Source organism: Myotis nattereri, assembly GCF_964212035.1.
Source record: "Myotis nattereri genome assembly, chromosome: 14".
Classification (NCBI taxonomy): Eukaryota; Metazoa; Chordata; class Mammalia; order Chiroptera; family Vespertilionidae; genus Myotis; species Myotis nattereri.
This window is the reverse complement of record NC_138089.1, coordinates 53,588,424-53,613,984: the sequence shown is the minus strand read 5'-3', so window position 1 is coordinate 53,613,984 and position 25,561 is coordinate 53,588,424. Positions and strand designations below refer to the sequence as shown.

The following is a 25,561-nucleotide window of genomic DNA, read 5'->3' as shown; positions in this document are numbered from 1 at the left end:
TTTTAGTTTCATATAGTCCCATTTGTTTATTTTTTTTCTTTTGTTTCCCTTGCCCAAGAAGATATATCAGAAAAGAATATTACTAAGGACAGTATCAGAGGGTTTACTGCCTGTGTTTTTTCCAGGAATTTTATGGTTTCAGGTTTTACATTTAAATTTCTGTTCCATTTTGAGCTGATTCTTGTATGTGGTGTAAGAAGGTGGTCTAGTTTCATTTTTTTTGCATGTGTCTGTCCAATTTTTCCAACACCATTTGTTGAAGAAACTGTCTTTACTCCATTGTATATTCTTGCCTCCATCATATATTAATTGACCATATGGATGTGGGTTTATTTCTGGGCTCTTTCGTCTGTTCCATTGACTTACGTGTCTGCTCTCATGCTAGCACCATGCTGTTTTGATAGTATTGTTTGATATTAGGTAGCCTTATACCTTCAACTTTATTTTTCTTTCTCAAAATCACTGTGCTCTTCAGAGGCCTTTGCGGTTAAATTCTTGGATTTGTTCTAGAGCTGTAAAAAGTGCAATTGGTATGTGATAGGAATTGCATTGAATCTTTAAATGACCTTGAGTAATATGGACATTTTAATGTTTTAAACTCTGTATCTGGTATATTGCTTGCCTCCATGTCATTTAGTTCTTTTTCTGGAGATATCTTCTGTTCCTTCCTTTGGGCCATGTGTCTTCATCCCTGCATTTTGGCTGTTCCTCTGTGTCTCTACTTATTGGTATATTTGCTACATCTCCCAGTTTTTGGAAGGGTGGGCTTAGGGAGTAACTGTCCTATGGGGCCCAGTCTCCCGGGCCACCTGAGCTGGGTGCTCCAGGAGTGTCCGTTGTGTGGGCCATTTGTTGTAGTTGTGCTTCGACTGCTGTTAGCATGTCAGCAGATGGGATTGGCCCTGACTGTGAGGATTGGCCATGGCCCCATGGTGCAGGATTTGCCTCAGTAGGATCTGGTGCCTACTGAGACCATCCTTTGGGTGTGCCACTTGTGAAGCTAATCCGGTGGTGCTCTGTTGTGGTCTGTAGTCAGCCACCAGGTGTGCTGGTTCTAGGGCCTCTTGGAAGGAGTTTCAGTGTAGGTCAATGTCAGACACTTCCTGTGACCACCCTGGAACTACCTGTTAGAAGCTACAGAGTGATCTGCCTGGGGTAGGTTGACAAAAGGCACCAGGCACCCCAAGACCTGCCACCACCTGCCAGCTCCCTGACAGGCTCAACCACTGAGTCTCAGGTGGTATGTGAGCTGAGTGAGGCAGGTCTCAGGGAGTCACCCCTGTGGGACAAGTGGTGTTCACCAGGTTAATGCAGATTCAGATTCGGACGTGATGGGGGAGGGCTCAACACAGGAAAGATGGCACCCATTGGCCATGCCAACACAGGGACAAGGGCAGTCATCCCTCCAACCCTTGCCCTGAAGCCACATAATTCAGTTTCTCCCTATATATCCCTGACACCATCCCAGCTTGACCAGGATTCCTCGGGAGTTTTTTAAGAAAGACTGCAAGAGGGCCCAGCCTGGCTGGCACCGAAAGAGTCTCAAGTCTCAAACAAAGCATGATTTGGCTGGGGCAGGGTCTCAGGGAGTTGTCAGGATGGAGCTAGTGAAGTTCGCTGGGCTAATTGCATCCCTTTTTAAATGTTTGCTATATTTACTTAAATGAGATCATGTTTATGAAAACTCTTTGGAAACCATAAAATCCTACGTAAATATTCTTTAATAAAAATCTATGGGGGGTTTGTCCTTAATTTTTAAAGGGATCAACTTAGACTTATCAACAAAACAAAACAAAAACCTAAATTGCTTTTCATTTGTAAATGGCTCTTGATTGATTTTTATCCCCTGGGGAGCCATAGCCTCCAACATTAGAAGGGAGATTTCAAAAGACCTTCACATCTGAATGGGTGATCTATTCCCTTCCCTAGAAATGTTCTCTGTCCTTGGAGATGCAAAACAAATAGGGAATAAAAGGCCAGCACAGCCACACCCTGCTAATAAAGTGGTACAGAAATATTTGGAGTCGATGGGATCACTTTAAGACACAGTAAATTTTGACAAATTCAAACCCCAACAACTCCACACTTGAGAACATTTAAATGTGGCATGGGTTAAACTCTAGATCATCTACTAAAAAAAAAGAGAGTTTAACAAGCAAATCAATTGTGCAAACATTTAAGAAATGGTCATCTTTTCAAGAAGTCTTAGCATCATTTTAGTAATACCCAGCTTTCTAACCTCCATTACCCATTAAAGCAGAATCTGCTAGATTCCTTCTGAGAATGTTTAAGAATACTATTATGGTACTTAAAAGGTAATCAGAAAATTCACATTTATTGAATGCTCACTCTGAGCTAGGAACTGTGTTAAGCACATTATATACCTCAAATAACTCTTAAGGAGGGCTTGATCGCTCCCATTTTACAGATGAGGGTGCTGAGGGCCAAGGGGTTTGCCCAAAGTCACCCAGCGATGGGTGAAATCACAGGGATAACTCGGTGATAAAGCCAGATTCTGAAAGTAGGTCTCATATACACTGGCGCCCTAATTACATTTGTCAGGGTTTCATCTGGAACACTTTTTTGTTAATGCAGCTGAGCTGCTCTCAGATTATTCCGTATTAGTGAGGCTGTTCTATCACAATAAAAAGATGACTTTTATACAGCCCCACTCCGGCCAACCTCCGGCTTCCTGTTTCAATGGGTTCGAGGATGAAAGAAATTTCTGTCTCTGATTTTATCAATGCACTGACGACTTTTGGGAGTCCTCAACTATCATGCCTTGGCTAACAGTAACTAATATTTTATAGTGCTTGCTCTTCAATTTGCAAAGTTTTCCCCACATATGTCATCCCACCGAACCTCTGGGTTTCTCGCAGATGCTGATAAAATCCAGCAACAGATGGTGGTGACGATGCTGAGCTTGTATCGAACATGGACTAAATGGTTTGATTTAAGGGTAGGCTCCACTCCTGTATTTTACTTCGCCCTAAATTCATTTTTGTTTCCTATTCCCTCTACATTTCCCGGTTCCAAACAGGATATTCTGATAGCATTTCCCACCAAACCAGAAACAGGAAGCACCTGAAAAGTCATGAGAAAAAGGCCCTTGTGCCAAACCAAAGACCAATTTTTTAAGAATTCAAAAGTCTGAGACATTTGGACGGGTGCCCACACACTTAGAGGCTTTCCGTAATTAAACCAACCTTGTTACGCTCTGAAGAGAGCACAGCGAGCCCTCACGGGACCTGCAATGAGGCCACAATTACAGAACAATGTGTGGTCTTCCTGGGTACTGTCACCTGAGTTTCCTCATGATCCTCCCCCCTCTCACCCCCGCCCCAAGAAGTAAATGCAATGGAGCCATCACAGCGTCCAGTCCCACCGAGAGAGTCCTGCCACAGGCCTGTGGCCGCGGAGACAGAAGCAGCGAAGAGCAGGTCTGAACAGGCATCCCACCCCTCCCGTGGTCTCTCTGCTATTCCCCAGGGAGTGAAACCCCTCCCCCTGGCCTGCACCCCCCCGCCGCCATGCCCACCTGTGGACTCCCACCATTCTTCTTCTATGGCCCCCACCAGGCCGCAGACTCTACACAGGTCTCAGTTTTTCCAGTCGTAAAATAAAATAATTCTGCCCGAGTGCCAACTCGAACTTGGATGCAGTGCGGGCCCTTGGGGAGAGGTACCGGCCACGGGATGCTCCACCCCACACACAGCTCTCTCACTTTTGAAACACTCTGTTCCCTCTCTTGTTCTCCCCTGTAGATGGGAAACTTCTTACGATCCGGGACTTGGGTTTTATCTATCAGGCACTGAGCACAGTATCTAACTTAATAAGCTTATGTGGACTCTATTCCTAATAGACAAATTAGTCACCTCATGGTGATTTAACAAACACTTGCTTGGTATAAAAAAGCATTAGCCCATAATCTATAATAACAAAAGCGTCATATGCTAATTAGACCTGATGACCTTCTGGATGAAGCCAGGGTCCCAGGTGCCAGAGGGAAGCTGGTGCCAGCAGCCGGGGGAAAGAAGGCCTACTCTTGCACGAATTTCGTGCATCAGGCCTCTAGTATGGTGTATTAGCATACAAATACTTAGCATGTAGTACATCAGCACATACATGCCAGGCAGTGTTCTAAGAACGGACAAATATTAACTCAATCCTCATCACGGCCCTTTGAGGGGGGCTACGCGCAAAGACGTTAAATAACTCAACTGAAGTCACACCATTAACCCGTGCCATTGAACTCTGGCAGCCAGGTCCGAGTCTGCGCTCTTGGCCACGAGGCTACTCTCCATTGTGTGGCATCTGAATAACAGAATGGAAAGAAAAACTTGGCCTTGAGGAAGCCACACCACATCTCTAGACCTCAACAAAGACGGGCTGGCCTAGGTGATATTTGAAGGGTCACGTCAAACCCTACCCTACTTCCGTTGTTCTTAATCATGATGCGATCCCCGCCCAGTGAGTAGAGAGCCTGCGCCACCGAATTTTTCCACATTAAGAGGAAATAATGGTTGCCTTCAGAGCCAATGTAGGTTTAGTGTAGACCACAACACAGGGAGGATGATCCCCAAAACCAACAGAGCACAGGCAAGAGCCCTAACTGAGGTCTGCGTGCCCCACCCTGCCGTTCTAGTCTTCTAGAGAAATCTGAGCCCCTGCCACCCCCAGCCTCTTATGGACCAAGAACCACAGAAATGTTCTGTTTAATCCCTTGTTGTTCTAAAAGGCTGTGCTTCTACCTCAACACTCCGCACCCCAACCCCACCCTCTTACTGCTCCCGGTCCTCCTTCCCCCTGGACATACACACACACACACACACACACACACACACACACAGACACGCTTCCATGTCCTAACTCGTTCTTTGATCCCGGAGGAATACACTGGGCAGGCAGAATACAGCTTTGACCCGTAATTTATGTATTTTTACTACCTATCCCTCCCTCTTGACTGATTACAGTATCATCTATATTTCAGATGAAGTTTTTCTTCGATGGGGGCAATACAGCGATAAGCAGGGTCAGAGGTCAACGTCCCTGCGTGGCCCCGCCAGCGGAGCAAATGCTGACATTGGGGAGAAGGCTCGTCCTCAGGGAAGGAGAGAGCCCGTGGCCCCTGCAGGGGCCCTGCCAGCTGCTCTGCGGGTGTCACCGAACACCCTGCTCAGGCCACCTGAGTCCCCGTCAGGGCCTGGAGGGTCCTCCCTGAGGCAGGAAAGTGCAGGTGTCCAGCCAGCATTTCTCAGCAACCTCTTTGGTGGCCGCAGAATTTGAAACCTGGGAAAACCCAGGGAGGCCCAAAGGAATGAGGACACAAGTGAGTCGAGACTTCTGTCCAAACAAACAAATCAGGGGGCGAATTAAAATACAACAGCCAGCCTTAGACGGGAAGCAGGTTCTAGCTCACTCAGAATCGGGCTCAGAAAACGTGAGTGTGCAAGCTACACAACGGGAGAAAATGACAGCCTTTTCTGGATCCCTAAAGCCAAGTTCAACTCAACTGAAGAATAACTGGCTCAATGGGTCCCCCGGGGCCCAGCAGCCCCTGGGGAGCAGCTCTAACACGGGGCTGAGGGCGCACCCAATTCTCAGGCCTCCGACAGGGTGCACGGACCAGACAAGAGGGAAGTCAGACTTCTGATGTTATGAAACTGAATCCTGGGAAATCTCTGTCCCCTGCCTCCGGGCATTTGTCCAGGAGTGTGGCCAGGAGGACGTCAGGAGCCTCACGTCCATCTGGGAGCTCCACGGAACTGTGGAGACTCTCTGAGCCAACCTCTGAATTTTCAGGTGAGGAAACGGAGGCCCAGAGACAGAAAGCAAGTTCCCCAAGGTCACACAGCATCTGGCAGGGCCAGGAAACCAAGAGTTCTATCCGGCGCCTTGGCTGGGACGGGGTGAATTTTCATCTCATAGTCTTCATGAAGCATGGCAAGCACCGGGGGCTCTGGGGCAGAGATGGGCAAGGCTGGGCAGGGCCCAGAACCGTGACCCCCTTCCCACCCTCCTCATTACCTGGGCAGGACCAAGAGGCCACCTGGGGACACGGTGCTGCCCTCCTGTTAGAGACTGGAAAGCTGGGGGAAGTGCTGGGTGGGGGGCTGTTTAGGGCCCCACATGGGTAGAGGGCGCAGGAGAACCCAGAGCGCTCACCTTCATAGCAAGGGATCAGCGTCCTGCCTTTGGCCTGGAGGTTGGACGGGATGATGTAACAGAAGCCGTGGGGCAGGATGTGGTCTGTTTCGTAGAAGATGTTCTTCCAGCGGTGGGCACAGGCCTAAAGGACAGAGAGGGGTTCAGAGCAGGGAAGGGACTCCCCGGAGCCTGGTAGTCCGTCAGATCGCTCAGGAAACACCGCTGCCCGCCAGCCTCTCCACGCTTCATCCCTTCAGGCCGCCTGCCCGCGGGACCCCGGACAAGGCCACTCTCTGCCCAAAGGCAAAGAGGACACACTCAGGGGGACTGGACACCCGAGTTCAGCCACACAGGCCTCTTGCCTTATGACATCAAGACGATCTCGTTATTCCTTGTACCACAAGCCACCCTCATCCTCCCCACGTGGGACCGTTTCGTACCCATAGCCCATTTCTCAATAGCCTGAAACGCTACGGGGCAAGGAGCTATAAACATATATTGCTAAGCACATCATCACTCTGTTCCACTTGGTAATTGATTTCTTTTGTATTTTAGTTCTGATTCAATGCTGATGGCTTGCAAACTTGAATCCCTCATCATCTTCGAAATTACCCAGTAAATCCGCTACATTTTAGTTTATGGATTGTGTAGAGCCGTTGGCAGCGAGGGCTTGGCCTGTCTTACTGTGTTTCTGGGTCGGAGGGACCGCGGAGAGAGGCGGATGTTTACCGAGGAGCACGCTGGCTCTCACCAGGAGGGACTTGCTGCCCTAAGTGTCTAGTTTATTGCCCCCTTGTGTTTTTTTAAGAACCGTAAACTGTTTACGGAGGGATCTTAGAAAATTCCTCGAAGATCCAAACACTGCATTTCCCAGTAAACTGAACGAAAATTAAGGCATTCTGTGAGGTCAGACAGCCAAGGGTCATAGGCAGTACGCGTGCAGGAAAAGTGTCTCCGAATATAAATTATAAAAAGAAAAGACTGTTTAGCCCCGATTATCATTATATATACACACATGTCAGTCTGACCCCAACATTTGAAAAGAGTCCTAGACTGTCTCCAAAGCATTAAGAACTCCATCAATCTCTCCAAACGGGCTCCGCTATGAGGAAGGCGGGGGCAGAGGGAGGGAACAGGAAAGAGCATTCTCTGCAAACAGCAGACCCATTCGGACCCACGTAATCCTAGCAAAGGAAAAGGGGGGCTGGCATCCCGTCTGACGATCTGACACATTTCAAATACAAAGACTGTCTTTCCTCCCAAAAGAATAAAAGGAAGAAGATGAGCATTTTAATTCAAAGGCTTTTTTAACAGTGCATCCTTGCCGGGTGGGGGGAGTGTTGGGGAGTGGGGGAGTTACTGAGCTTCTACGGGTGGCTCGGCCACAAAGACACCTAAGCCCCCACCTCTTGCACATGCATTTGTGATACACAGACAGCTAGATTTTGGCCAGGCCCTCAGGTCTACCCCTGGATCGCTGAGAACCATGGCTGAGGGGAACAGGGCCATGATGCCATAGACCCCCCCCCCACAAAGACATCCCCCAACCCCCTCCAGGGGAAGAAGGAGTGGCCTCGGGGGCACGGGGAAGGGGCCTCTGGGATGCGGGGCAAGTCCTTCTGAGAATGCCACCAAGTGAAAATGCATCAAGGTGTGCACAGATTATCGGTGCACTTTCCTGCACGTGTGTTAGAGCTCAACAGAAAAAGTTCACGTAAAAAAATCAGGAAACGGAACAACAGAATTAAAAGGAAAAAAATAGCCACCCTGTGGCTTTGGGGGGAAAAAAGAAAGACAGATGACACATGTGAACAGATAGAGGCTGCCCCGACGTTTGGGAAGGAAACGGCAAAGAGATAGAGCCAGAGAGCGTGCTTCCACCCAGAAGCCATCTACACGCTTCTGGTGTGTTGTCTGAGCCCCGGAACCCATGGGAAGCAGACGCCAGCCGGGCACTCTCTGAGCTGCCTCCCAGGCCCAGGAGCAGCGTCGGTGTCTGGGCTGCGCGTGTTGGCGGCTGTGGCAGAAGGGGATTTCTTTCCCTGGGTCTCAAACCGCCATCTGCACCCCAAGTGCGAGGTGAGGGTGTGGGGCAGGAAGGGGCAGGAAGGGGCTTGCCTCTGATCTGTAGGCTGTGGTCACACCCGGTACCGCGCGTCCCTGGGGAAAAACTGGCAAGGACCACAACACCTGTGAGCTGAGCCTGGCAGATACTAAGCCAAGGGCAGCCCGGCAGCCCAGCCCAACATCCAAGGCCTTGCCAGGGCTGGCCCATGGGTCAGAAAATGCCACTTTTCATGGAGTGGACTCTCTGTCACAGCTTCTGAACTCCCCATCTGATCTTTACTTTGAAATCAGCACTGATGCCATTAAACACACACACACACACACACACACACACACACTTCAGCTCTCCCTCCTCAAACCCAACCTCAGAATCCGATATTGTGCTCCTTGACATGGGTGTCAGGCCCACACCCCCAAGTACCACCTGAGTTCTCCAAACGTGTTTGAATAAGACATAGCTCCCTGATTGCCATTTTAAGATAAATACTTGCCTCCAAGAAAGCTTTGGCAGGTAGACTTGAGACATTAAAGAACAGGCATCGACGTGAGAGAGACATGGCTTGGTTGCCTCCCGCACGGACCCCAACCGGGGCCAGCGATCAAGCCTGCAACAGAGGTACGTGCCCTTGGCAGGAATCAAACCCAGGAGCCTTCAGTCCCCGGGCTGATGCTCCACCCACTGAGCCAAGCTGGCTAGGGCTTGTGTTTCTGACAGGAAAAGCCACAGGGAAAAGGCTGCTATGGATGCCCCGCTCCTTCCTCAGCACCCGCGTGCAGTGGCTTACTGGATGGGTGGTGCGGTCGTTGTGTCAAACGTGAGAGGAACAGCTCCACATGCGATGAATCAGAGGGACTGTCATGGCACAGGGACCACAAACGCCCCAAGTCTGCCTTCACAGCTTCCTGTGCTAAATCGTCCCCGTGATCCTCACTGCTGTGCACGGCCCCTTCCCGATACTGACTTGCCGTAACGCACATGCCTCTGGCAACAAGCTCTCAGCCCCACAGAGCGTATCCTTCCGTGGGGAGAGGGGATGCCATCACAGGAGCGACCTCCGGCGGTGGGCTCCGGGCTCCCTAGAGCGTCGTGTGCCGTGTGCCATCCGGCCATGCCTCCTCTGTCAGAATCTCGACCTCCGGCCACCCGGACTTCAGATGGGTCAGCTTCTCCCTCCTTCCCATGGGAAGGCGACAAGCTTTCTGGCCCTCCCGGGGCCCAGTGGTCCAGCCAGGGTCAGGCCACTGGGGCTGGAGGAATGTAGAGGCTGGGAGAGGGTCCAAGGCGGCTTGTGACAGTGATTAAAGGACTAGAAACCAAGACAAACAGCGGGGTTGGGGACCCTCCGCAGGAGCTACGATGCTTTCTGGTGGGGAGGCCATGTGATGCTGGCGACAGCATCCAGCTGCTCCCCGCTCCCCGCCAGGGGCTGATGGGGAGGGTGGGGGCGCGGGGGCGGGGAGGGGGAGATGCGTAACTTGTGCTGAGAAGGAAGGCGGGATGCAGATGAATGGCCTCTGCCATGGAGAAGTTTAACACACAAGTGGGCTCCAGGAGAGAGGACGGAAACATTCTGCCTAGATCCTGAAGGAGAGCCTGGTTCCCCTGCGATCAGATATACGTAAAACCCCATTTACAGCTTGTGGCCCAAAGGGAGGCCTCAATAAATGGCAGCTAGAGTTATTTTCCCCTCTTGATATTATGCTTCTATAACAAAGAGCATTGGCCATGGCCAGGTAGCACAGTGGTTAGAGCATCCTCCCAACATTCCAAGGTTGCAGGTTCGATCCCCGGTCAGGGCACATATAAGAATCAACCAAAGAATGCATAATTAAGTGGAACAACCAATCAATGTCTCTCTCTCTCTCAAATCAATAAAATAAAAATTTTAAAAGTAATAACATGTATTTCATCCTATATAATAAAAGGGTAATATGCAAATTGTCCCCTCAACTGGGAGTTGGACAAGAGTTCAACCAGGGGACGGGGCCAGACCACCAACCATCCGGTGCCCCTCCCCCTGGCCGCACCCCCCCCCCGCCCCCTGCCAATCGGGGGCGGGGCCAGGCTGCCAACTTCCTGTATCCCCTTCCCCCAGCCGGACTGGCCCGATCGGCCCAGATTGGGGTGGGCTGGCCAGACCCCACCTGTGCCCAAATTTGTGCACCAGGCCTCTAGTATAAATATAATACCATGCAGGAATAAAGAAGAATGAACACCTGATACACAGAACACGGATTAATCTCAGAAGTATTATTTTGAGTGAAAGGGGCCTTACACAAAAGAGTGCACACTGTGGGGTTCGTACAAAGTTGTAGAAAAAGCAAAAGTAACCCATGGTACCACTGTGCATCACAGTGGCTGCCTCGGGCGGGCGGGAAGCTGACTAGAAGGGAACAAGAGAGAACTCTTTGGAAGGACAGAAACAGTGTGTATGTGTGTGTGTTGGGGGGGGGGGGGAGTTACACGAGTGTGCACGATTGTCAAAACCCAAACTGCAATCTTAAGATCTGTGCATTTTATGTAAATTAACTTCAACTTAAAAAGACTCGCACAAATATTTGTGAACAAGATTTACAAAGAACTTTTCCCATACATTTTATTTATGTTTCCACTGCCACCTCTCTGCACCCTGGGACAGACATTATTTATCTGACAGATGGAGATCAGTCATTTGTCCAAACAGCAGTCCAGTTTAGGCAACCTCAGAGCCAAGCCCTTGTCACCATGCCACCCAGCTTTCCTAAGAGATCAAAGTCACTCATGCTCAGAGTGCCAGCTCTCCCTGCAGCACTCCCCGCCCCCCCACCCCGCCCGGGAAACCTTACCAGAACTCGGCCATCGGCCCTGGGCTGCCGGGCCAGGCTCACCCCCATCCACTCATCATCCCGGTCTTCCCGGCAGGTCTTTCCGCAGGATGTTCCTCGATGGTTCCCTGGAGGGAGAAGAGAAAACCCAGTCCTGGGTGAGGGAAGGATGGTCTGCTGGCTGCTCTTCCAAGGGTAGTCTGCCACACTCCCCCAAATGTCTGTAACCAGCTCAGGAGGAAATAAGGACGCACACAAAATGTAAAATCAACTCCACCACTATGCACGCTGTGTGATTCAGCCAATGTTGTTCTCACAGCAAGACGTTCTTGATGGAGACAGTGCTCTGGCCTGTGTTCTGAAGCAAGCTCCTTAGTGTGTGAGGCACCAGTAACGAGCAGCAGGCCAACCAGGCATTGTGAGTGGCACCAAGGACACCTCTCCTTTCTGCTAAGGAGAATCATGGCAACGCTTCATTTAGAAATACTAACCCTCAGAAGCTCTGGATGGGAAAGGACTTCGGAGAAAGTGAGGGCTTGGAGTTATAATAAAACTAGAGGCCTGGTGCATGAAATTTGTGCATTGGCGGGGGTGGGGGTGGTCCCTCAGCCTAGCCTGCACGCTCTCCAATCTGGAACCCCTTGGGGGATGTCTGTCTTGCAATCTGGAACCGCTGGCTCCTAATAGCTTGCCTGCCTTCCTGATTACCCCTAACCACTCTACCTGCTGGCCTGATCCCCTAACTGCTCCCCTGCAGGCCTGATCACCCCCAACTGCTCCCCTGCCGGCCTGATAGCCTCTAACTGCCTCTGCCTCGGCCCCCACCACCATAGCTTTGTCCGGAAGGATGTCCAGAAGATGTCTGGTCTAATTAGCATATTACCCTTTTATTAGTATAGATAACTCCTACTTACTGAGTGCCTACTGAGTGCCAAGTAAAATTCTGGATATCACCTCTATTATCTCATAATCTTCTCAAGGTAATACTGTGAGGTAGAAAGGTATCTTAGTCCTAGTGAGGAAACTGAGGCCAAAGAGGCTACGGGTCATTTCCAATAAGTCCCAACTAGTAACTGGCAGAGCTGAGCTCTGAACCCAGGCTGATCCGTCTGGTTCCACCGGACCCAAGTGAGCTTTTAAAAATATCCATTGATCATATCTTTCCCTACTTAAAACATAAACCCTAAAATTGATTTCAATGGCCTCTCCTTCATACACAGGATAACACCCTAACCCCTTCCCCCAGCCTGCTGGGCCCTGTGTGAGCAGCCCCAGCCTACCTTGCCGAGCTCCTCTGCCTCCACTCTCTCCTGCTCGCTACTCCAGCCACACCACCCCCACTCTGTACCTGAACACAGCATATGCTCTCCTCTGCTTGGAGGTTCTGCCTCCCCACCTGCCCAGCTGACTGCTGTGCAACTTTCCCATCACACGTAGATCACATACCACCTTCCCTCTGGTCTTCTTGCTCTCAAGTCTTGCTTTTTAATGTCTCTTTGGCCCACTAATCTATAAGGATGGCAGGATCTTTGTTTTTTTACTGGTATATCCTGGTGCTTAGAAAGTAATAGCTACTCCCTACATGATGGAAGGAAGGGAGGAAGGAAGGAAGGCAGGAAGGAAGGAAGGAAGGAAGGTCAGCCGCCTGGGAAGAAAGAGGGAAGAATGAGGGTACAGAGCCCATTTCCACTTTGGCATGGATGGCACCCACCTCGAGCCATATCCAGTTCAGTGCATCTCCGGTCGGGGTTGGTATGGATGCGGCACTTAAACACAGCCCCCGGGGACTTCACTGACGTGCTGTACTTGGACTCGGCCTTTGGTGCGCCCACAAGGATCCTGCACATCGAGAAGAAAGGGCATTCTGTCACAACCCAGGACCAGGAAAGAAGAGGCTGACGGTTAAATTCATATCCAGTCACAGGCAGGCGGTCTGAATGTTGACTGGAAAACCATACCTAGCATTGTACTGTGCGGGCGGGGCCAGGAGGGAGGGCCTCCCACAGAGAACCTGGTGGATTGTCTCCAGGCACATTTAGAGCATAAGTTTGGTTGGAAACACATATAACCAACAAACAATGCCTATCCAGAATCTATTAAGAACTCGTACAAGTTGAGAAGGAAAATACAGGTATCCAATACCATAATAGGCCAAAGACTTGAATAGATACTTGACGAAAGCCCATAACCAACTGGCCAATAAACACATTAAAAGGTGCTCAACTATATTTGTTATCAGAGAAATGACGAATGAGCTACCACCTCACACCTATGAGGAGGCTAAAACCAAAAAGACCGAAAATGCCAAGTGCTGGCAAGGAGCTGGAGCAACGGAAACCCTCCTACACTGCTGGTGGGAGTGTAAATCATCACAGCCACGTCGGAGAAAAATTCAACAGTTTCTAATAACGCCAAACATGTGCCTAGCCTAGAACCCAGTCATACCATGTCTAGGAACATGCCCAACGGAAATGCAGGCACATGCCTACCAGGAGACAGGTCAAACGTGTTCACGGCTCAATATGTAATGGCCAAAATTGAAGAAACCCGCAGGTCCATCAATGCTAGAATGGATAAGTTATGGTAGAGAAGTACAACAGAATTCTATACAGCCACGAAAATCAGTGAACATCATTCAACTGCAGCCACACAGATAAATCTTATATAACATGGAACAAAATGTGTCAGGGACTGCAGTGTACTCACTGACTCTGTTTACCTGAAGTTCAAAGTAGCTGAAGTATAACTGTGGTGTTAGAGATCAGGATAATGGCTATCTCGGGGGAGGAGTGAGGCAGCCACATTAAGACTAGTGAGGGAGGCAGGGCTTGCTGTGTGCTCATGACGTTCTACTTTGCAACCTGAGCAGTGTTCACGCAAATTTACGATCATTCATTAGATTGTATATATGATATGGTCGCTCTCCCAGATGTATTAGACTTAAAAAATAATGACATGAATAAATAAGATACGTAGCTATACCATTTCTCTTCTGTGTCCCCCTCTCTCTCCCCACCACAGACAACAGGCACATTTATGGGGATATAGGGAAGACGTCGGTATAGCGTAGAATTACACATGCATCCAACTCAAACCAGAGATGGCGTCATCTCTGGGCAAGAATGAAGCTGTATGTCCTTCATCTTGAACCGAAAGCTGCCTTGGGAAGGGGCCGACCCCCGCAGAGCCCGTCCCTGCTGGAGGAAAAGGCAAGACATGCCAAGAAAACAGAAAAGACACATTTGGGCCTGTGTGGGCACAGGACATGGGGGAACAGCAGCCAGTTCCCCTCCAGATGTTACGAAAACAATTATGACCTACAGTTTTATGCGTTGTTTCCGGAAAGCGGTCAGCCAAAGAGCTAGAGCAAAGAATACCAAACGGCAGCAATCAGGTACAGCCTGTGCTGAGCTACAAGCCACTTGGAAAAGAACTTGTACGATGAGACAGTAAACAAAACCCACGCTGATGTTCAAGGAGTAGACAGCGCTAAGCTGCTCCTCGAGGCGAACTCGAGCTGCTCAGTATCTCTGGCAGCCTGGAAAGGGGGTGCAATTTCCCCCCGGAAGGTATTGGGCACATTGTGAAATCGATCATCTCCGCTCACCGGGGAACAGAAAGCATTATCCATTAGGTCATCTGTGGAAAAGGCTAGTCGAGTAGAGGGAAGAATGACCCCAGACAGCCTCCCTATGGACCCAGCTCCGCTCACTGCGTCCGGAAAGCCACCTTCATCTTGAGGTGTCGGACACTCACGCATCACCCCCACCCTGGCCTCAAATGGTGCTGCTCCCCCCACCGACACCCTGGATGAGCAACAGAAGTCGGAGACCCTCAGACGGGCCTTCGGCAAGGCCGGCAGACATCACCAAGGACAGCCACACGAACACACTCAGACCCATGCTGTCAGGTTCATGGGAAGGCATGTGGGTCTCATCTTCATTGTCCCTGACCCAACCCCTCAACATCCAGGGGGTGAAGGACCTCTGGGGATGCAAGGAGCCAGGGAGACCACCCCCCACCGCCCGGAGCACTTCCTTCATGATCAGCCCAGGACAGACTGTATTCGATTCCGTGAGGAATCAAGTCACACCCTGCTGGGGTGTGACGGGTGCCAGGCCCCCAACAGTAAGGGCACCCCAGCTGCCCCCCGGGGCCTTCCATAACACCCCGGGGAGCTGCCCCTCCCACTCACCAGGGTGGGCCGGCTGGAACCCACAGCCCTCAGAAATCACAGCAGGCATTTTCCCAAACAGACCACCCGCCTCTGTCACCGCGCACGGGCCGTCTGGCCGGCTTTCTGCTGCTCTAACGCAAACGCACGATGACACACCAAATGCAGCTCCAGGGAGAAGGTGGCCACGTGTAGAGATCAATTCCCACCCCCCACCCCCCCACCCCGGCGTCTGGGGCTGAGCTTAGAGCCACCAGCGCGAGGCCAGGGCTGCTCTCCATTAGGCCGGTCGTGTTTTCACAGGTGAGAAGAATTAGCGGGTGGGCCCAGCCAAGCAGCTGAAACACCCACGCCTTTCCACGCGTCGGCCCGTCGGAACTGGGCAACATACCGCGCCTCCTCCACTCGAAAACCCCAGGGGGACAGGGCTGGGTCTAAAAATTCCGACCAACTCCAAGTGTACATTAGCCCCGCCAATAAACGCCACTTGCAATTCATTTGGTAAAAATGACAAAAATTAAACACGGGGCGGGCTGCTCCTCGGGCGCATGCCCCCAAATGGCATTGGAACCCTGCACATTTCAGAGGTGCCTCTGCTCCAAATGTGCAGACCGAACGAGACCGGCAGGTCACCCGAGCAGGAAGGGACGGACCCTGGGGAGCTCAATCCCAGGCACTGCTGCTCTCAGCCTGGATCGGAGGCTGAGAGGGGCAACATTTCTATGGAACTCCAAAGGGGGGAAAGGGCCTGCTGAATTATTTTTTCCTTCTAATCCAGTGGTTCTCAACCTTCTGGCCCTTTAAATACAGTTCCTCATGTTGTGACCCAACCATAACATTATTTTCGTTTCTACTTCAGAACAATAATGTTGCTACTGTTGTGAATCGTAATGTAAATATCTGATATGCAGGATGGTCTCAAGCAAAGGTCAGATCAGCCTAATGATTTATTCATGGGTGGGGGACACTCAGGCCCTTTTGTGTGGTAACCGTACAAAGGAAAGAAACGTCTTATTGTCTTGTCAGGAGTCACAAGGAGGATTCGGGGGGATGCTGGAGATATCTGGGATGTCTCTTTGTAACGAATGTCTCTTTCTCCCCTGGGAAAGGGTCGTTCGACCGCCAAAGGGGTCGCGACCCACAGGTTGAGAACCACTGTTCTAGTCCCAAGGTACTTGGTGGTTCTAACAATAGCTGATCAAGAGCATTGAGCCCAGTGTGGCTCAGTGGTCGAGCACTGACCTATGAACCAGGAGGTCACTGTTGGATTCCTAGTCAGGGAACATGCCAGGATTGCGGGCTCAATCTCCAGTAGGGGGCATTCGGAAGGCAGCCCTTCAATGATTCCCTCTCATCTTGATGTTTCTATCTCTCTCCCCCTTACCCTTCCTCTCTGCAATCAATACAAAATTTATTTAAAAATAAATAAAATTAAATGTGTGTGTGTGTGTGTTTTTTTAAAGCACTGATAACAACCCTCTGGTTCAAACCCTTAATCTGCTGGTCAGATGAGAACATCTTTCCCAAATCCCGTGTCATGGAAAATGAAGCAAGAGATCAGGAGCGTGTGCACGCACACGTGTGCGCCCAGCTCACAGGGGTGGCACGGTGGAGCACGAGCTTGTATCTCCGTGTTTACAGAACATCATGGCTTCCTCCGCCTGGCGCTGCTCTTTACCTAGGCCGCCGGCCAGCAAGGCTGCGGCGGCAGGCCAGCCGATGAGCTTGTCTTTTCTGAAGTTAGTTCAGCTGGCTACTGGCCAGGCCGATCCCAAGAGATAGAGCGAGCGCAATGGCCCAGGGTTCAGGACAAGCCACTGAGAAGATGCCATCTGCTTTTTCTCATTATTCTACGTTACAAAGAGACATCCCAGATATCTCCAGCATCCCCCCGAATCCTCCTTGTGACTCCTGACAAGACAATAAGACGTTTCTCTCCTTTGTACGGTTACCATACAAAAGGGCCTGAGTGTCCCCCACCCATGAATAAATCATTAGGCTGATTCTGACCTTTGCTCGAGACTCCCAGTGTGGTCCCCCGACCAGCAGCACGGAGAACATCTGGGAGCTTGATGGAAATGCAGACTCTCGGGCCGCAGCCCAGGCCCGCTTCATCGGAACGCACATTCGAACAGGCTCTCCCTGTGATTTCCAGCCTGAGAAGTGCTATGTCACCCCCACCCCGATGACAAATAATCCTGTCCATTTGGAGCCGGTATGAACAGGTGACCCTTGAGAAGCGAGGCTTTCCTCCTCTGCCATCCCCCGTTAAAGATGCACTCCAACCTCAAAGGCATTTAGGTCCTCTCGTTAACTCAGACATCTACACCTCTAATTACGAGGACAACCAGCATGTGTCGGGCACGTGCGGTGCGCAGGTGCTGGGCGAGGCTCCTGATGGCAGACTCGCACTGAAGCTTCACAGCGACCCTATGGGAAGCACTCATATTCTCCCCCTTGTACCGATGGAGAAGCAGGTGGCCAGAGGCGGTCCTGGGACTTGCCCAAGCCCACCAAGTGTGGTAAGATGCCAGGCTGTAACACGTGCCCTAGCAATGCCCGCTGCCCGATTCTGCCCATCCCACATCAGCCAGGAGGAGGAAAGGGGAACCAACAGGTGCCAAGTGCCCCCTGCGGTGCCCGCTGGTCACCCCGGTGACCTGCCTGAAAAAGCCCAGGTGAGGCCCACAGGTGAGAACTTTGATGGGGAAGCTTTTTCATGCCCAAGGGCAGACTGGTGTGGGGACAGAAAGAAGGCTTTCTCTTCCCTATCAAGGCTGAACTTCCGGCACCTTCTCTTGCTTTTCTAAAACATGTGCATGGCTGGCGTGGTGCTGCCCGGAGGTTCGCGCCTCTCAGTGAGTAGTGCACGCACCGATTTAAAAATGCGGGCCCATCTGTTTGTCTGCCAGCACCAGTCAGGCTTGCAGGGTGTCTGAGTATCTGCTCGGGTCACTCCTGTCGGGCAGCCCCTGCATGCATTTTACACGGAGATGGCCGGTGACTGGGCTGGCAGGTGGCAGGGCTGGATTCGAACCTGGGGCATCCAGGGCGCAGTCTTTCCAATGCCCCACACTCCCTCCTGTTGCAGCCGTTTCGATGCCCTGGGTTTTTCCAACACGGCCACTTCCTCGGTTGGCCTGTGTGGGGTCCAGCTGGCGACAAAGGCTCCAGTGCAGCCGCCCATCCTGCTCCGAACCCGTCCCTCACATCCTGAGAGCGAACTGCAGGTCCGTTCCCTGGATAGCAGGTGGCAGAGAAGGGCTGAGCCACAGCTGCCTCCTGGGGAAGGCGCGGAACGGACAGTGACTCAAAGGCTCCCTCCCTCCCCACAAATGCCACGGCCGCGCTTCTGCGGGCGAAATTACAGCCAGATCGAGGACAGCAACTGGGGATTCAAAACCTTAAACCCATTAGGGTTGCTTTCATGCATTTGATCCCAAAGCCAACGCTTCCCCAGGGACCCACGTGGCAGGCAGAATTCAATCGCTGTGCTCACCGCACCACACGGAAACCCCAGGAATCCCTCCGCCCCCCTTAATCAACGGAAAACAGACTTGAGCAGAGGGAGCACCACCTCGGACCGTACCTCCCAGAGGGAGAGACTGCCTTGGGCCAGCGCTTGCCAACCGGAGGTGAGGAACCTGAAAACCTCAGAGGCGCCTCTTTTTACATCCGAGGACCCCGAGGCTCCGGGTTTAAGCAGGACATACCAACTGCTTTTAGGTGTTTTAAACTAGTAGCGCCCCCTGAATGCTAAGCTCCAAGGGCAAGTGACTCAGGGTGGTGAAGTGTAAGCAGCACGGGGGGAACACGGGATCCCAGTGCTGCCGCTGCCACTGATACGCTGTGTGACCTCAGGCAAGTTCCTTAACCACCCTGAGCCTCCATCTTCTTCCTCCGTAACACAGAAGGGAAATGTGCCTCATAAGCGTTCTTATACGGTGTAAGCAAGATAGTGTTTATTAAGCACCCAGGACTGCGCTTGGTACAAAGGGTACAATCAAAGAAGCGTCAGAATGCTGGACAGCTGGTCAAAAACCTTGGCACCCAACTCATCCCAGCTCCACCTCCTGGCAGCCCCAGGAGCTCACAGAGCCTCCGTCCCTTTTCTCGTGTGCGGGCAGAAATGTATTCAGACCGTCAGCTGAGATCACAGAAATCCAGGAATGGCGAGGGTACTCTCACCACTGGCAGCAGATTGTGAAAGTAGCCAGGATCCTCCGCCCTTCCTGTTCCCAGGCCCTTTTCAATGTGACTCTGCAGCTCCTTCCATCAAGAGGTGAAGTCTGCCCTGGCCGGTTTGGCTCGGTGGATAGAGTGTCGGCCTGTGGACTGAAGGGTCCCGGGTTCAATTCCAGTCGAGGGCACGTGCCTGGGTTGCGGGCTCGATTCTTAGTGGGGGGCGTGCAGGAGGCAGCTGATGGATGATTCTCTCTCATCATTAATGTTTCTCTTCCCCACTCAGCTTTAGTTGATATTAATATAAAAAAATTTTAAAAAATAAGAAGAGCTGGAGTGTGTTTCCCCTCCTTGGGAATGTGGGCTGGCCCTGAACTTGCACTGGCCAATAGAACGTGACAGGAGGAACAGCCCAGGCTCCAAGAGACCAGGCACACCCCGAGTGCCCTCCTGGCGCCCTGCCCAGCCACCACGTGTACAACAAGCCCAGGTTGCTGGTGGCTGGCACACTCAGCCATCCCAGGCAAAGCCATCCTAGACCCGCCGGCCAACCAGCCTGCCCAGAAGCTGACAGCAGATGCATAATGAGCCCAGCGGAGAGCGTAAGAACCACCCAGCTGAACCCAGTCTCAACTGCCAATCACAGAATCATAAGCTCATAAATGGTGACTGGTTTAAGCCCCTGAGTGGTAAGGTGGCTTGTTCTGCAGCAATACTGCGGTAATAGAAAACAGACACACCATCGGGCTAGGGCATGCCACCCCTGAAGAGAACTAGACAGTGGTACCTCCACCGCCTACCACTGCTCCTGGGTCCAACCCAAGTATCCGACTCTGCAGCTCAGAGCTGTGGCTAGTGCTCCTCTATCTTCCCCATCGCCTTTCCTTCCCACAAAGGAATCTCATTGCCAACCTGGACTACAAGATGCCATTAAAGACCATCATGCCTGTGGCAGCACTTGACTCCTTGTCCATGCTCAGAAAATACTATCTGATGGAATCATGCATTTTGACTTCTTAAAGTCGCCATTGCAACTCCCTTGAAAGCAAGTGATCTCTGAGAAAACCACGGCTGCTTTGAACAAACGTGAAAAATTTTCCCGGGACAAATCACAACAGGAGTTATCAGGAGGCGGCTGTTTCCGGACCAGCAGCAGGTCCCCAGGGAACCAGCTGGCTGGAGCCCGGCCCTTCGCACCCTGGCACTCAGGGCTGGGAGTGACTGGCTGAGAAAAGTCTGTTCTCTTGCCTTGGATGGGTCTCGCCTGGACAACCCAGCTGCCTCTGCCCCGGCCAGTTCAGCACCAGCTCGGAAAACAGCACCCTCACCAGTGTGGGGATCTTCAGGGGAACTCCCGGGAAACCCCCAAGGGACACTCTCTGGGTCCTCTTCGACGTTGGGCCTCATAAAGGCATCACCCCTTCCTGAGAGCTTGAGACAGCAGGCTCTTCGGGGCCAGTAAGAACCAGGAACCAGACCTGAAAGTGTTGCTTCCAGCAAACCCAGATGGGGAGGCGGGGCCACGCCCGCGCCGGAGCGTCAGCTGGGCACCGAGGACTCAGCCAAGAGGCGATGCGGAGGCATAAATAAATGTGTCTCCTCACTAAAATGGGAAAGCAAGGCCCCTGATCTCTCAAGGTGTTGCCTTCCCAGGAGTCTCTCTTCTGCCCCCTGAACCACCTGTGCCTGCCCGAGGACAAGCCTCTCCCCGTCGGAGCCCATAGCTTACGTTTTCCCTGAGACACAAGACTAGAACCCACCACCTTCTCACCCGTCAGACTGGGAGCGGATTCTTTATTCCTGAATCCCTGCCCCTTAGCACGGAGCCTGCACTCCGATGTCCGGTGGCTGGAAGAAGAATTCCGCCACGCTGGCTGCCCACTCTTCATTTTCACTTAGATTTAAGCCCCTCTGTTTCCGTCTTAATACTCAAATACATCGAGGGATTGGTTTTCCCTTTACTTATTGTCACCTTGGATCTTTGTCTAGCCCTTTAAGACTTAAGCCTTTGCTCTAAACCAGCACCACCAGCCGGACTTTCTGCGGTGATGAATATCTGCTCCTCTGCGTTCGACCCCAAACGGAGGCCGCCAGCCGCATGTGGGCACTGAGCCCTTGCCATGTGGCTAGTACGACTGAGGAACTGGGTTCCTCGTTTTCTCTGGTTGGAATTGATTTTACTTTAAAATCACAATATATCCGGCAACTGGCAGCTGTATTGGCAGGGCGGCAGACATGTCCAGCGTGTTCTTTGAAAGCTCAGCCCTGAGGCAAAGTGAGGATGTTATGTGCTCCTTGGCTCTGGACTGTCTCCCTCTCTGAATGACGCTCTGACAACCTCAACAAAGCAAAAGCCGGCTCGTCTTCCACTTCCAAGCCCTCGCTCTGTGTCCCGGGAGATGGGGCAGGAAGCACGTGGCCAGAAAGGAAGCCAGTGCACCCAACCAACTCCAGGGCGTCTGGGGCGGAGAGGAGGGGAGGGGAGGGGTGTGGGAGAAACCCACTCTGGGGGCTGGATGCCAGTCGGGCTGCTTTTGTTTATATCACAGGGTGTTACAGTTGTCTGTCCTGCAGCTGAGGAACCCACCCATGTCTACGGGAAAGGGACAGAAGTCAGCTTTGTCCGTGTCCCCTGGCACCTACTGCTGGTGTTCAAGGGGTGCAAGAAGACTGGGGGGTGGGAGATAGACCAGAGGCAGCTGTCCCTGCACAGGGAGACACCCTTGGGTGACTCTGCAAAGGAGGAAACTGAGTCACTTGCAGGTTTGCATCCAAACAGATACAAGTGACACCTGTAACACAGCCCAGGCTATTCTGGTCCCCTGGCCACTGGGACAGCTCCCGCTGCCTAGAGCATGGCGACAGAGGGACCACTCAAGCCAGGCATGTGGAGAGAGGAGGGGTCTGGGCTCTGCTCCAATGCACTGACTGCAGAAGCGGGCCTCAGTCCCCAGGGCTGGGAAAAGCAAGGTCACACGCCCTCTCCTACAGAGATTCAGGACCTTCTGGTCCGTGACAATTTGAAAAGAACTCGTAGGAATGCTCATTATGGGGTTGAGGAAGCAGGGCAAGTTCTGACAGCACACACACATGTGCTCTGTGATGTGCAGCTAGGAAGGGTCTCTCAGCCCAACGAGCCCTCAGCTCTGCCCCTGCAGAGCCCACGCTGCCCTGTGCCCGAGTCCTATCCCTGCCCCTCCAGCTCCAGCACATTCTTCTCGCTCCTTATCCTACATACACCCATTCCTGCTCCCTCAACCTACATACACCCAATCCTGCTCCCTCACCTACACAGAGCCATTCCTGCTCCCTCATCTACTTACACCCATTCCTGCTCCCTCACCCTATAATACACCCAATCCTGCTCCCTCACCTACATACACCCAATCCTGCTCCCTCACCCTACATGCACCCATTCCTGCTCCCTCACCCTATAATACACCCAATCCTGCTCCCTCACCTATATACACCCATTCCTGCTCCCTCACCCTATGATACACCCAATCCTGCTCCCTCACCGTACATACACCCAATCCTGCTCCTTCACCTACTTACACCCAATCCTGCTCCCTCACCTACTTACACCCAATCCTGCTCCCTCACCTACTTACACCCAATCTTGCTCCCTCACCTACTTACACCCAATCCTGCTCCTTAACCCTACATACAGCCAATCCTGCTCCCTCACCCTACATACAGCCAATCCTGCTCCCTCACCTACACACAGCCAATCCTGCTCCCTCACCTACATACACCCAATCCTGCTCCCTCACCGTACATACACCCATTCCTGCTCCCTCACCTACACACAGCCAATCCTGCTCCCTCACCTACATACACCCAATCCTGCTCCCTCACCTACACACAGCCAATCCTTCTCCCTCACCTACACACAGCCAATCCTGCTCCCTCACCTACACACAGCCAATCCTGCTCCCTCATCTACATACACCCATTCCTGCTCCCTCACCCTACACACACCCAATCCTGCTCCCTCACCTACATACACCCAATCCTGCTCCCTCACCCTACACACACCCATTCCTGCTCCCTCACCTACACACAGCCAATCCTGCTCCCTCACCTACATACACCCAATCCTGCTCCCTCACCTACACACAGCCAATCCTGCTCCCTCACCTACACACAGCCAATCCTGCTCACTCACTCTACACACACCCAATCCTGCTCCCTCACCTACACACAGCCAATCCTTCTCCCTCACCTACACACAGCCAATCCTGCTCCCTCACCTACACACAGCCAATCCTGCTCCCTCATCTACATACACCCATTCCTGCTCCCTCACCCTACACACACCCAATCCTGCTCCCTCACCTACATACACCCAATCCTGCTCCCTCACCCTACACACACCCATTCCTGCTCCCTCACCTACACACAGCCAATCCTGCTCCCTCACCCTACACACACCCAATCCTGCTCCCTCACCTACACACAGCCAATCCTGCTCCCTCACCTACATACACCCAATCCTGCTCCCTCACCTACACACAGCCAATCCTTCTCCCTCATCTACATACAGCCAATCCTGCTCCCTCACCTACATACACCCAATCCTGCTCCCTCACCTACACACAGCCAATCCTGCTCCCTCATCTACTTACACCCAATCCTGCTCCCTCACCTACATACACCCAATCCTGCTCCCTCATCTACATACACCCATTCCTGCTCCCTCACCCTACATACAACCAACATTGAATTAAGAAGCTAAGGAGCACCCTAGCTGGTTTGGCTCAGCGGATAGAGCGATGGCCTGCAGATTGAAGGGTCCCAGGTTCGATTCCAGTCAAGGGCACATGCCCAGGTTGCGGCTTGGTCCCCAGTAGGGGGCGTGCAGAAGGCAGTCAATCAATGATTCTCTCTCATCATTGATGTTTCTATCTCTCCCTCTCCCTTCCTCTCTGAAATCAATTAAAATATATATATTTTTAAAAAGCAGCTAAGGAGAAACACTAAATACAAGGCTTAATCAACGATTGCCTTCTTTGCCTCTCAGTTTCACTGGCTCACTTTTCCCTTTCATGCCCATCACTTACCCTCACGCCCACTGTGACTATGTGTGATCGGTTTTGTTTTTTTATAAAACTTGATAAAAAGTAGTATTTCAAACTGTACAGTCACCAGAAATACACAGTTATCAAAAATGCACACACTTCACTTGGCATCTCCAGCACCTTCAGCTTTCTGTGCCTGGTCTGTTTCGGCATCTCCATTTTCTGCAGGATTAGTCCCATCTTTGCCAGCATCAGCTTTCCCCCTTTTCCCTTTCGGTACCTTCTCTCCCTTCTTTGCAGGGGCCATTTTAGGCTTGGGCTCTGGCTTTGTAGGAGCAGGTTTAGCTGATAACCGGGCGGATCATCTCTGTGGTTCGTCCTTCACCTGGGCTTTATCTCCTTTAGCATCCCCTTCAGCCTTTCTCTTGGGCATGATGGCGATGGTGGCGGGACGTCCAAGCAGGACACAGGGATGCAGCAGCGCACGCGGGCCTTGCTGGGTCCAGGGGTCGATCTCATCTCCTCACACTGCTCTATGATCGTTTTAAGTCCCCTCCTATGGGTGGCTGACTATGCCTGTGTATTGCCCCGGGGCAGCCCTTTGGTCAAACTCCAAAACTCCCGTACCAAGTAAGTGAATGCATTTCTCTCAAGTATACACTTTCGCTTCCCTGGCACTTTGGAAATGCATAGAAAATGACTCAAAATCGCCCTTCCTCTCTCACCCAGCAAGTCTAAGCCCAGGAACGTATCCAAAGGAAATAATTAAGCCGCAAAGCTTTAGTTACAAGGATGTTTACCCCTGCTGTTGTTTATCATCGTGAATAACTGGAAACAACTTACAGGTCCCTCAAGCAGGACTAAAAGATCCTGCTTGTCAGTCTACCTGGTAGGAGAGACTGACAATCAGTCACTAAGTCAAGCAACCAACCCCAGAGCTGAAAGTTAAGGCAGAGGTCTTGGGTTGGCCTCATGTCTTCAGGGCCTGAATCTTATACATTGAGGGTGACATCATGAATTCTGAATGAAGAAAGTTCACCCAGAATTATGAGCAAAAAAGGAGGCCCAGGGTCCTGGCAGGAGTCTGTGTGAGTGAGAAGCCTTTGGTGGGATTTTCATTAGCCTGGTGGTAAGTCCAGCCTCTAGGACAGCGGTTCTCAGCCTG

At 51.8% G+C, this 25,561-nt stretch overlaps 1 protein-coding gene and 1 pseudogene across 2 annotated transcripts in view; both read right to left on the bottom strand.

Moving 5' to 3' along the window:
• The window catches only part of ITGA9 (integrin subunit alpha 9), a 249,627-nt gene extending 238,519 nt beyond the window's left edge, over positions 1-11,108 (bottom strand). The window contains exons 1-2 of the mRNA XM_081105874.1: positions 11,041-11,108; positions 6,166-6,289 (exon numbers count right to left, since the gene is read on the bottom strand). Coding sequence (XP_080962000.1) covers positions 6,166-6,289; positions 11,041-11,088 — 172 coding nt within the window. The 5' untranslated portion in view covers positions 11,089-11,108. The remainder of the gene's footprint in view (positions 1-6,165; positions 6,290-11,040) is intronic.
• A 13,448-nt stretch (positions 11,109-24,556) lies between these two features.
• Positions 24,557-24,829, bottom strand: LOC308529978 (non-histone chromosomal protein HMG-17-like; annotated as a pseudogene). The gene has a single exon. The product of its transcript is annotated as a non-histone chromosomal protein HMG-17-like (transcript).
• Positions 24,830-25,561: the final 732 nt, after the last annotated feature.